Raw genomic sequence first — 12,631 nt, 5'->3', positions numbered from 1 at the left:
TATTTTTTACTTATAATAAAAGCACATCCTCTGTACTATGTACTTAGTTCTGTTTCTTTAATCATTGTCTATTCTTGACTATTCCAAAAAACGTAATTGTTCCATAGCATTTGTCAAGCAGTGTAGAAATTTTATCTGCTAACTGAGAGGTCATCTAGGTATAGAGTCATCACTAGGGATCCCATGAAAGAAAACATTTCCCTCAAGATGAGGCTTTTCATATATTATGTACAATTTATCGTTGTGAGACATTTTGTATCAAATTTGATAAAGATCCACCCTATAACATCATTAAGTGGATGAGGAAACAGGTTGCTTATGCAAGCAAAAATCCCAACCGGTAGAAAAGATTTCTAAAATGGTTGTAAAATGTGCAATAAAGTCATCCATGCTTTCTGTAGTTTTGAAGGAGGACGTTCCTGTTTCTTAACTTTCTCAGGACTTATCAGAGTTAAATGAGTAATATGTTATTGTCATGGCTGTATGGTAGAAATTAGAACACATGGGCATTTGTCATGTAACAAAAGGGAAATGGCACACACTGAAAATCTCTAAGAACTTGGACTGTGGAAAAATTTGTATAAGCAAATTAAATTCATATCAGTAGTCAAAGATCTATTCTTTTTGTCTCATTCATTTTAAAATTACTCAGAATAATGTCAGTTAGCCTGAAAATCTGTTAAAATTCAACTCATATTTCTCAAAAACATTGATGGATGGATATTTTCAAAAATTTATAAAACCTATGCAAACTATTAATATACTAATGGAGGCAGTGAGAAGCAAAAGGATGTAAGTGGACATTTTCAAGTTTTGAGTAAAACGCGTTTAAAGATAAGGTCCTAGGTAGCCTTTCATTGAAAAGTTTTTCTAAATCATGCTGTATAACAGCACTTACCAGGGCTACTAGTACCATCTCTTGCCCCAAGACAGAGGAGAGGTTCACCTACCATTTGTACTGGTTATCTCTAAACTTTTAATTTTGCCACTTACATCCCTTTGGTACTCACTGCTTCAATTACAGTATTAGATTAATGCTATATATATAATGCTACTTTAGAAAAATTGATGCAATGTTAGATTTTTTTTTTTTTGCTTTTGTCCCTAGCATTTTTGTTTCTTAATGCTTCATTTAAACAATGTTGTTTTTACAGGTCCTGTATATCCTTACATCTATTGAGTCATAAAGAATGTTTCTTCTGCAAAGCTACAATTGAATATGTAAAACCTTTGCATCCAGAAAAAAAGTGATCAATCAGAGACAATGTACTTAGAAATTATGCCAAATTAATATACAAAAATGTTTATTTATGCAATGTGAGGTGTAAATATCTACTACTTATTCTGAATAAATGCATTTCTTCCAAAACCCATTATATGCTTCTACTAATTAAACCTTGAGTATAAAATGAAGACATTTATTATTTAAATATCAACATACTATCTTTTTTAGCACAATTAAGAAATTGCTTAATTTTGCTGATCACTTTTGGCACTGACTCACTTTTTTAGAATCAATTATAAAGTACTTTTAATGACTTCTAGTATTAAAAATACTTTAGGATTGAAAAAGTTCTTTCTGAATGAGTAATATGTTATTGTCATGGCTGTATGGTAAAAATTAGAACACATATGCATTTGTCATGTAAGAAGAGAGGAATGGCATGCACTGAAAATCTCTAAGAACTTGGACTGTGACATGAATACTCTTGTTTAGGAATTTAATACTAAAGAAACAATACAATTTGAATAATATATTAAATTTATTCTAATAGATTTCAACAAATATAATTTTTTATTGCACAACAAAGTCTCACATAATCATTGCATAACAAATATCTACAAATTAAGATTTTGGAAACATCACACAAATGAAGTATTTTACATTTCACATTCAGTATGAATGTTGTAATATCACATTTTTTTCCCTTTTTAATTCATAAAACAACTATATCATGACTTAAAAACATAAAATTTTAAATATTTCATCACAATCTTTGGTTTAATCCTATGAAATAATACTTTTAATGTATAAGTAAGTTTATTATGCACATAACCTGACAATGTGCAACATTTGAATTGCAAATTCAATTAATAGCTAATGTTCTGGAGTCGACTGTTTTGATTATATTTAGTTGCCTATGTTGATTGAGCTACCAATTTCTTGTGAGATTCAGCTTAGTTCATTACTTATAGTCAGTAAGAAATATTAAGAAAAAAAGCACATTCACTTTCTAAAAAAATTAACATTCCTCTGAAAAAAAAAGTGAAACAGAGAAAGTATTTACGTATTTTTTCTCGTTACATTTCATAAACTGGCAACAACAGTCAGGGTGAGAGTGCTAAGTATTCTTTGACTTTTTATACATAAATTATCTGCAGCTGCATTTTTTCCTACAAAGCACTCTACACATCACAAAATAATACTGTACAAATGTTTAAATTGAAATCTCCACATTTATCAATTTCATGTTCGCTATAAAACTGTAGCATCTTTAAGAGCTGCAACCCATCTGTTGGGAGAAATATAATTTTAGAAACATTAGTTACAAACATATTTAGCTCTAAAAAAAGTTGCAGTTCAAGAAATGACAGTTTGATGATACTGACATGTAATAATATGAAGCAGTAAGCAAATAAAATTTAGAATTAAAAAAATAATAATAAAGAGAAAAGCATATCAACAAAATCCTCTGTTTCATAGATTTATGCAGCAGTTGGTTCAACATGGCCAGATGGTATTGAATTAATTTTATTTAAAAAAATAAAATTATCATTGAAATACAAAACAAGCCAATTTAAACTAGCATAGCTTAAAACAACTTCAGTTTTTTTTAAATAATTGAAAGCTTACAGGATGATAAGATGAAGGATTGAAACAATTGCAAATTTCGGGAAATAAGAGCAAAATGAATTTTTTTTACTCATCTTCTACTTGCTTGTTCCTTTTAGGCTTTCAATCGCAAACTTGAACGGAACTATTATTTTTTTTCTTTTAATGAGCAGTTTCAGGTTATAAAATCATAATTTGGTGCAGCTTAGAGCAAAAACCAGAAATTGGGGGGTTGTATCAGGATAAATCAGATATAAAGAATTGGTGCAGTTCGGCACAATTAGCACAGATTTTCTAAGAACCATTTTATTACAGCATTTATTTTCCTTAATTTATAAAATTTTATGGTGCAGAAAATATATTTAAATAATAATAATAATAAAAAAAAAAATTACTATTTGGTGAACTAGGAAGTCACCAAAGACAACAGTTTAAAAATCAAGTTCATTAAACAACAGATTAACTAAGTGCTAGTACAGCACTCAACATTAACTGTAATGGGAAAGAATTTGAAATACATTACAAAAGATTACCTTTGTGCAGAGACAATTGTATCTGCATGAAATATTAGTGGTGCTTGTCCAGGATGAGTGAGTTGAAACAACAGATTGGGTTCTACGTTTTCATAGCACTAAATAAAATAAAAAAATCAAATTGACTATAATAGATAAAACTTTTCTGTTGATAAAAACATGCAATATTTAATTTCCCATAAACAGTGAGCGGACAAACTGCTTGCATTAGGTCAGCGGTTCCCAACCTTTTTTTCCATTGTTTCCCCCTTTCAAGTTCTGAACAAAGTTGGTGAACCCCTTGTGCACTGAGTAACAATCCACGTACACACAATAATATTTAGGAAGATTTTTTTTTACTTTGAGAAAGAATAGTTCATAATAAAAACAAAAATATTAATGGCAAAAAAAATATAGAAGTACAAACTAAATTATAGCTAGAAAATGATTGCAAAACAAATTCAACAGAACAAACCCAGTGATAATTCTTTGAGGTTCAGTCAACTTTGAAAAAATTCTTAATGGGATAGTTGTGGAACAAAGACATTCAAAGTTTGGCTCAAATATCTGATAGTTTTTGTCTCTTGTGTGTTGTAAAAACACAGTTTCACATTGTAAAATATATATATAAAAATCTATAGAAATCATCACATGTCGCACAGTCAGAGTCGCATCGCAGATCTTCAGTAAAGAACTTTGTATTATTCAACTTACATTCTTAGATAAAAGTATGATTAAAAAGGAACTTAGGTATGCTAATAAAGCAGCATTGATGTATCTATTTATATTTTTGGGGATGCTCAATATTTTATCACTTCATAACCCCGTGAGTCTCCTAATTTGCTCTAAATGTTCATGCTTTTAAACTTTGCACCTGTCTAGCCCTGCAGAAGAGTGTCAATGACTAATAGGAGGCTCTTGTTCCCTCCCTATCAAAAACTGAAAAATATGTTGGGTGGGGGGGGGGGGTGTATTTCCAGAAAGGGCAATGTGATAAGGGAAAACAGCAGTCATATTTGGATTCAGGGGGTCATTTTACATAAGAATCAGCAAGAATTATGTCAGATGTATTTTGAAGATTTTTTTTTTTTTTTTGCTCCACAGTGTTATTATATAAACAAATTTTACCAACAAAAATATTTTTATGCTTACCTATAACAAGAGAACTTTTCTGCACAAATATCATGAAATATTCTTTTTACATACAGTGCAAATTAAGTTTCATAGCACATGGTTGAATTTCGTTGTATGTATTTATGGTGTACCTCCCACTGTCGCAAGCTTTACACAGGAACTTTTTCTAACTTTTTTTTTCCCCATTTCATATTTCCTATGCTATTTGTTTCGAGTTGCTAACCATTCCTTCTCTTTTTCATTGATAAAGCTCAAATTATTTTAATCGAGATAATGTGAAAATTATAGCAACAAATAGCAGCGAAGTTACACTTTTTGCATTTTCAGTATAGCACAAGAGAAGCGAGAAGTTCTTTGTTGCACTCAAATGGTTACAGAAACTAAGTATTGAAAATTAGGTGTTCGCATATACTCCATGTAATAATACCATGAAGTTTAACACAATTATCCGATAGAAAGCTAATGAGAAAATTAAAGCATTCATATGCTTTAATTCAAAAACATTGTGTTCAAAAGTTGAACTTTTTCGGCACAGGTTAAATTTTACCTCTCAACAAAAAGGGTAAAACCCCCGTGCCTTTTTATGACACTTAATTCTTCAAGCCTACAAAATATGTCAGCAAATGTGCTAACATTAGCATCCAAAGAGTATCAAATGTGCAAGAGACACATGAATAAATGAACGTAAAACGCTTAAACTTGAGACTTCATCGTAAACAAATATTGTTAAAATTTCGCCATTACTATATTATATTCGCGAACCCCCTTTGGACCTCTCACAAACCACTGCTTGGGAACCGATGCATTGGGTGTTAAACAACTCAGAAGCTTAACTTTTCAAAGCATGAAAGTTAACATAACTTCCAATGCGTAAAAGTAGCAACAAAATTTTAGTGTCTGACATGTTGCATATGAATGTAAAAAAGATAAATATTCATTAAATTTCAATGCATTGTTTGAATTGAATAAAAATTTTTAAAAATCTCATATATAATTATCTAAGGTATGTGGCAAAAGATTTGAGCTTATTATTTATTATCGACTAGCAACAGTTAAATGTAAACAAACGTGTCTTGATTTAGTTGGTATTTGTTTCTAGTGAGTTTGTTTCATTTCATTTATTTTTGAAGAGAAATATTTGAGAAGGGACAGAGAGAGAGAGAAATACCAAGTGCATTTCGTGTGATTTTTTTTTTCAAATTTTTTCGTTTTTGAAGGTGGGGGGGGGGGGGAGGGGGGAGGGAGGTAGACGCTATTGAAAGGAATTAGTCACAGGAATGAGATAGATGAGCTTTTACTATATTATTCAGTAATTCCTTCGACGAATCAGGGAGAGGAGCATTTAATTGCCATTTTTTTCTCACTTTCATCCTCGAAGTATCCCTTCTAGTATGTTAAAGAATTTAGGCAAGAAACTAAATTGAAAGTACATCATTGCAGCAATATATTTATTTTTAGCTAAAATTAAAAACATAAAATTATTTAAATGATACTATTCTAAGTATGAAAATAAAATATTTTTAATTACAATAAAGACTTACTTCAGAAAATGCTTCAATTTGATAGCCAAGTAAAGGAACACTCCTCAAAGCTGCAACATCCTGTATGAAATAAAAAGAGAAAGTTCTCAAAATCTGTGTATTGTAAACTCTCGATAACTCAGAGACCTAATTGGACCAGTTAAAACCTTTGGGCAATAAAAAATTCCCCTCTTAGCCTTCTCAAGAATAATTTTTAAATGAATAAAAATTAAATAATATTAATAGTTATTATTATTATAATCAGTCAAATTTATTTCATGTTAAGGAATTTCCTTTCTCATGAAGTTCACCTAATCAAGATTTTTGTAAACTGTTTTGGAGTTTTTACCGTTAGTAAAAATTATAACTGCAATTAATATTAATAGTGAGTGACTTTAATTGTACTTTTTTTTTCCTTTGCTCTTTACATAATAAAAAAAAAACATGTGAATTATAGAAAATTGCAGCATACGCAATCGTTGTAAATAAGAAGGTCACAAATTGGCAAGAGTCAACTTATGCACAAATTCATGATTTGGATGCTTTTGTAATTTTTAATCTATTTTAACTTGAACTTACAACTGCAGCACTTGTTGCACACAAGTTCTTAAAACAGTAACAAATATTTTATCTTTTTACAAAAGTAGTACATACACTGAATTAAAATAACACCAATGCTGTGTCCAAACAGCCTACGTAACATTTGAATTAAAAAAGAGAAATATTTAAGTAACTGATTTTATGATTTGCACCTATCTACAGCTCTAACCACTCTTATTAAAATTTTACTGTATCACAATTGGATTGTTTTTTTCTGCACAACATTTCAGCTAAAATTTTTTGAGAGAAATTTGAATCATATAAATGCAACGTTACCATCTGCCCATTGCTACATTTTAAATAATTAGTTATGTTGTAAATGAGATTACCATGACTGTAATTGCTGATTTATTTTTCTTTACAATGAAAAGAACTTTATAATGAGAAATACATAATTAAATTACATTAAAATATGCAACAGAGCAACATAAGTACCACATAGACATTTTTATAGCAAACCTTAGGAAAAAAAAAGGTTTTTGTTTATTACATGAGTTAAATCATTTCTTTAATATTGCTCACTTTTGGTTTTTTCTTTTTTCCTTTAGTGAGATAAATTTGAATTTTCTTCGGCCTTTTTTTCTTCTTTGAGCACTTAACACTAATAGCTAAATTCATTATTTGACTTCTTTGCTTACCTCACTTGCTCTGTATTCATATAAAACTTTGTCTTTTATCACAAACCAGTCCTTTTTCCAATTCTTCCCAGATCTTTTCTGCAAATAACCACTTATAGTAGAACCCTGATCATTAGCACAAACCTAAGGAAATAAGAGATTTATGCATTTATTTAAGGGTAATCTCATTAAAATTTTATTATTTATCCAAAATAATACCTAACAAAAAAATGCTATTTTTCTCCCGTAGCATTTTTTACAGACTGAATAAAACAGTATCAAATATAAGAAAAAAAAATAAAACTCAGCTGATAAAAGAAAAATACATGAATCAACTTATATTTCAATCAAAAAGTATTGTATTAGATCATAAGCACTAAGATATTTTGATCATGATTTAAAAAAGCATAAGTTATGCAGAACAAGATAGTATTTTGTAATTTTTTTAATGAAAAAAAAAAACTAAAATGGAATGAAAATGTACTAATATGCAGTTATTTTGAAATTTTGCCATTTTTATGCAGTTATATGATATAATGCTAAAAGAAGCAAAAATATGCATTTGTATCAAATCCGGGCTTCAGTCATAACAAATAGCATCCCAAAGCAATGCTTTTCACGAGAGCCTTTGGTTTAATCAATATTAAAAGTTGTTAAAGCATAGCTATTCTTTCCACATAGCTTCATAGCCAGTCATTCAAATTTAAACACTGGAAGCGTTAAAACAGATGTAGGGGAACATGGGGCAAAGTGAAATAGTGAAATATTTACTCTGCTTTTAGCTCCACCTATCCGGTATTATTTTAACTGTATAGTACCGCTTGTAGTCTATTCCAGTCAGGAACAAAATATCATCGAATATTAAAGAATTTGCTAATATATGCAATTTAAAAAAATTGATACTCATATTGTAATATTTTGCTTTAAGTCAAAAATTATTTTTGTTACTATAAAATAATAAAGTTTCTTGTTACTAACATTTTCAGTATTAACTGAGACCTTCTAATATTCAATACAGTACTAATTTAGTCAATATTAAGCTTATTTGTATTTAAATAAATTTTTTAAATAGTCAAGTACATATGGGGGCAAAGTGAAATAGATTGTTTCATTTACTTAATAAATTATTTAATATAAATCACTTATGTTTCCATTTATTAATTAATTTATTTACATTTCTTCATTTATTAATTCACTTATTTATTCATTCATTCAATTTTCTTATTCATTCATTCTTGTACTCGCTCGTTTACTTTTGTTTTTATATTGATTGATTTATTCAATAAATTATTCGTGTATTGTTTCATTATCTTTTCATTTATTCATTCAACCTTTTATTTACTGATTTTTTTGAGTAAAAATTTATTTTATAATCGAATTGAAAATATTCCATTAGAAAAATATTTCATTTTTCACTTTATCCTAAGAAAAAAAAAGTGAACATTTTCCACTTCTTTTTGAAGACTCAAATTTACTACCAAAAATACATACAATGTTCTTTCTTTATGTACTGTAATTTTCAAAACAATTTCCCGATTTGTTCATTTTGAAACAACTCAGTGATATTAACCATTTTACTTTGCCCCACATTCTCCTACATAGTTTATATCATGCTCTATGTATAGCAGAGAATGTCATATCACAAATTGTTAGCTTATGATACTTAGTCAGGGAACTATAGAATTTGAAGCTATATGTCAATTCTCAGTACTCTCAGTATTTAAACTCATTGTCTTGTGCAAGAATTATGGAAATAAAAGATTAAAAGGTTAAAATCAAATACCTCTTTTAATACACTTGGTAGATTTCGTCTATTTTTCTTCACATGTCTGTGTTCTGATCTTAGATGCGATTTAACTGCAATTTGCTGATTGTCACTGTCTGTTTCCCCAGATTCTGTACATGCACTGGAACCTGATGAAAGAAAAAAAAATTAAGCACTTTAATGAAATTTAAATGAAAAAAAAAAAAACAGATTTGTTAATTTTTATATCAGCAAATCCCTAGTTTAAAAATTATACACAATGTAAAGAAAAAAGACTTGACAAACCACAAAAAAAAAAAAAAAAAAAAAAAAAGAACCAATTTTAAAGATAAATAGGACAAAGTGAAAATTAGAAATAAATGCTTTTTGCTTTAGCATCTGAAGGAATTAATTTTTTTTTTTTGGGGGGGGGGGGGGGGGAGAGACTTTTAAAGTTATATTTCTTCCCCACTTAAAAAAATGTTTGCAAGAGCTTTATTTATTCACATACTTAAGACATTTATCTAAAGTTTTCCTAGGGTGGCTCAGTGCTCTATTCCTTTTATTGATGTTTGATGCCCTCTACCCCTATTTTGCAATGTTCAAATGCACTTTTCCCTAGTCTTTTCAATCTATACCTGATAAATTTGAGTTTAGAACAAAACAAACAAGGAATTTTAATGAAAGAAAATTCTTTTTCAATTTCTTTAGAGGATTCACTGATTTACAAGTTATTTGGTCCCATATATGACCATGACCATTCAAAAGAAAGGGCTGGGTGGCAAACAATTTTCAAAAATAATAATTCATTTTTCCATTTGTTTTTCAGGGGCTGTTAAAATTGCCAAACTTGACACTTCCCGTCAAATACAAATGGAATAACTTGAATGTCATTACTCATTAAAAAATTGATTTGAAAATTACACAAACTAAAGAAGTATAACTAAAACTGCTATCAAAAAAAAAAAAAAAACCCTACAGCAAAATAAGAATTAATGGCTCATCTCTTAAAGAGAACACAGGATTCATAAAAAGAACTGATGTCTTGCTCAACTAGATCAGCATACTTTAAGGCAACTTCTAGCTCAGATTTGGGAAAGTCTGTGCAGTTAGAACTTAAAAATGATATTTTTATACATCTATTTTGAGAACAGAAAATTAAAATCAAAATTGTTTTGATTTATTTGCCAGAAAAATGGTTAGATGTTTATTTCAAAGAAACAAAAGACATTTTTTAAAACTGAGTAGCAAGTTCTTTCTTGACACTGTTTAAAAGTAATACAAGATTCTATGTTTTTGAACTAGCTATTCATTTTAATAAAAATGTAATTGGTAATTTCTTTTTTCGCTCTCTCTCCCTCCCGAAGAGACACAATCGAATTTGAAACTAAAAAGAAAAGAGCTTTGACTTTTTTAAGGAATATCACTTCTTGAGTATGAAGAATAAAAATTTCAAGTACAAGAGCATCCATGCTAAAAGTTTAAAAACTTGGGGTTGAAAAAATTAAGCCACAGGTAGCAATTACAAGTCCCTAAGATAAACATAAATATTTCTTTTATTTCACCAAGTCAATTTTTAATTGATCAGACCCTTTTCCCCTTTATTTTAAGTGTCAGTGGTGTGCCTCAAAAAGTTTAATTTTTTTTTTAATTTCTTCGCATTATATTTGTGAACATGACCTTTACGAGCTTTGTGAAATGCACTTTTTTTAAGTGGGGGACATACAACAATAAACAGAAGTGGAGATATTAAGAAAATATTACGCAAAGGTTTTTTTTTTATGAGCAAGATTTTTGCAAATTTTTCGCGATTGCAATTTTTACCAGAAGGGGCCTTTTAAAAGTTGTGTCTGTAAAAAATTAGATAGAAAAATATGAAATAATGTGATGAAACTGAATGATAACCCTAAAAAGTAAAATTTGCATGTTTCTTCTTCTGATCAAAGGAAACCAATAAATTTTATATTATATTAAGTTACAAAAATTGTACATAATTGCAAAAAAAAAAAAAAAAAAAAAAACATCCATTAAACAATAATTAAATTTCCCTAACCTTAGTGTCTGGTTGCTAGCCTGCATATTTTTATAAAGAGGAAAAAAAGGAGAATATGCATGAAATATGTTCTGAATGCAACCTAATATAATATTTTAGACAATTTATTACCAGGTCCAAGTTTTGTATGACATTCATCACATACACGAGCAATTCTGTTGCCCAAGTATGGTAGAGAAATTCGATTGCTAGAACAAATGGAGCAAACAACCTAAAAAAGAGAATATGAAAATCAAATTAAGCTATTAGCTTACCACTAATACATGTGAATATTAGAGAACATTTTTAAATATTCAATAAGATGTTGTATTGGGAGTAACAAGGCTTTCAAGACGAGTTGAAAAATATTCTACTCTGAGAATATTTGTACTTTCATGTAAGACATTGAAGCAATGAATGAATTTTCTTCACGTGTGTGTCAAGTATTACCTATAAGTGTAACTTTTCTACTAACAAGGATAAGAGGCAAAAGGTCATGAACACTTGGCATATTAAGAAAACCAGATTCATGCTTAAAACTAAAATAAATATGAAAGACAAACAACAGAATTCTTAAACATATCTATATTTAAAGATAATTTACTTTTCCAGAAACTCTACAATGATGGGGAACTAAAACTAAATACAGTAAACCCTCATTAATCTGGAACCTATTAAACCAGACAGTCATTTAAATGCAGGTAATAAAAGGCGAGATAGCGCAATGTATTTTTCGTGGCTGTATTTTGTATTTTTGTAATTTTTTCTTATGCAATTTTATATTTCATTCTTTTGAATTCAAAATATGATTTTAACTGTGTACAGTAGGGTGTATCGAAAAAACTTTTTTTCGAAATTCAATTTGTCAAGTCGATAAAAAGTTGCCACTACCGACCCACATCTTAAGCAAATTTTTTTATCTGAATCAAAAAATAATTAGGTGTCCTGTACGAGGCCCAAAGTTCATAATTTTCTTCAAAAAAAAAAAAAAAAAAACATTTATTATCTTTCTTTCTTTCTTTCTTTTTTTTTTTTTGAATATAACAGAAAAAAATGTTAAAAAATTTTCAAGTTGAAAATAGTGAGTATAATGAAGCTGGGAATAACGTCAAATGAAAGGTTTTTCTCTTATGCGGCACTTAAGTAGTCATAGTACACAAAAATAAGGATTTTTTAAAAGTTCAAGTTGCAATTTTCAATACAAATGTATTAGCTTTTATTTATTTATTTATTTTTTTAAATGTTGGTTTAAAAATGTATTTGCTAATTAAGAATTTTTGATAAATTCTTTTATGTTTAAAAGATAAAAACTGCTTGAATTTAGTTTCTGATTATAATGTAAGATTAGTTTTGTGAAGTTTAAAAAAAAAATTTAAAGGTTATAAAATAATCTTGCAAACACTGTTTTCATTTTTCTACACAGAAGTACATTATTACAAGAATTAAAAACAAAAAACTAAACACCAAAACATATGCAGAATATTATGTGCATTATCATATTATATCAAGCTTTTTCCACAATACTGTTTTACAACAGCTCTAAAAGGATGTGAGTTTTGTTGGAGGCTTTTCAGTGCACCATTTGTAGAGTACTGAAAAGTGGCATAATAATAAGCGACTATCGTTTGATACACAAAAG

The 12,631-nt window shown here is 28.8% G+C and overlaps 2 protein-coding genes across 2 annotated transcripts in view; one reads left to right on the top strand and one right to left on the bottom strand.

The window, feature by feature from the left end:
• Positions 1-1,367, top strand: part of LOC129225235 (E3 ubiquitin-protein ligase RNF123-like) — a 63,616-nt gene extending 62,249 nt beyond the window's left edge. The window contains 1 exon segment of the mRNA XM_054859812.1: positions 1,155-1,367. Within this exon segment, the coding sequence (XP_054715787.1) occupies positions 1,155-1,251 (97 nt within the window). The 3' untranslated portion in view covers positions 1,252-1,367.
• Positions 1,368-1,761: 394 nt separating this feature from the next.
• LOC129218941 (uncharacterized) overlaps positions 1,762-12,631 on the bottom strand; it is a gene marked incomplete at its 5' end in the record, with an annotated part of 47,047 nt that continues 36,177 nt past the window's right edge. The window contains 6 exon segments of the mRNA XM_054853263.1: positions 1,762-2,513; positions 3,367-3,464; positions 6,021-6,080; positions 7,238-7,360; positions 9,000-9,130; positions 11,125-11,224. Coding sequence (XP_054709238.1) covers positions 2,477-2,513; positions 3,367-3,464; positions 6,021-6,080; positions 7,238-7,360; positions 9,000-9,130; positions 11,125-11,224 — 549 coding nt within the window.

Source organism: Uloborus diversus, chromosome 1 (assembly GCF_026930045.1).
Source record: "Uloborus diversus isolate 005 chromosome 1, Udiv.v.3.1, whole genome shotgun sequence".
In the NCBI taxonomy this organism is placed as follows: domain Eukaryota; kingdom Metazoa; phylum Arthropoda; class Arachnida; order Araneae; family Uloboridae; genus Uloborus; species Uloborus diversus.
This window is presented reverse-complemented; position numbering and strand designations above follow the sequence as displayed.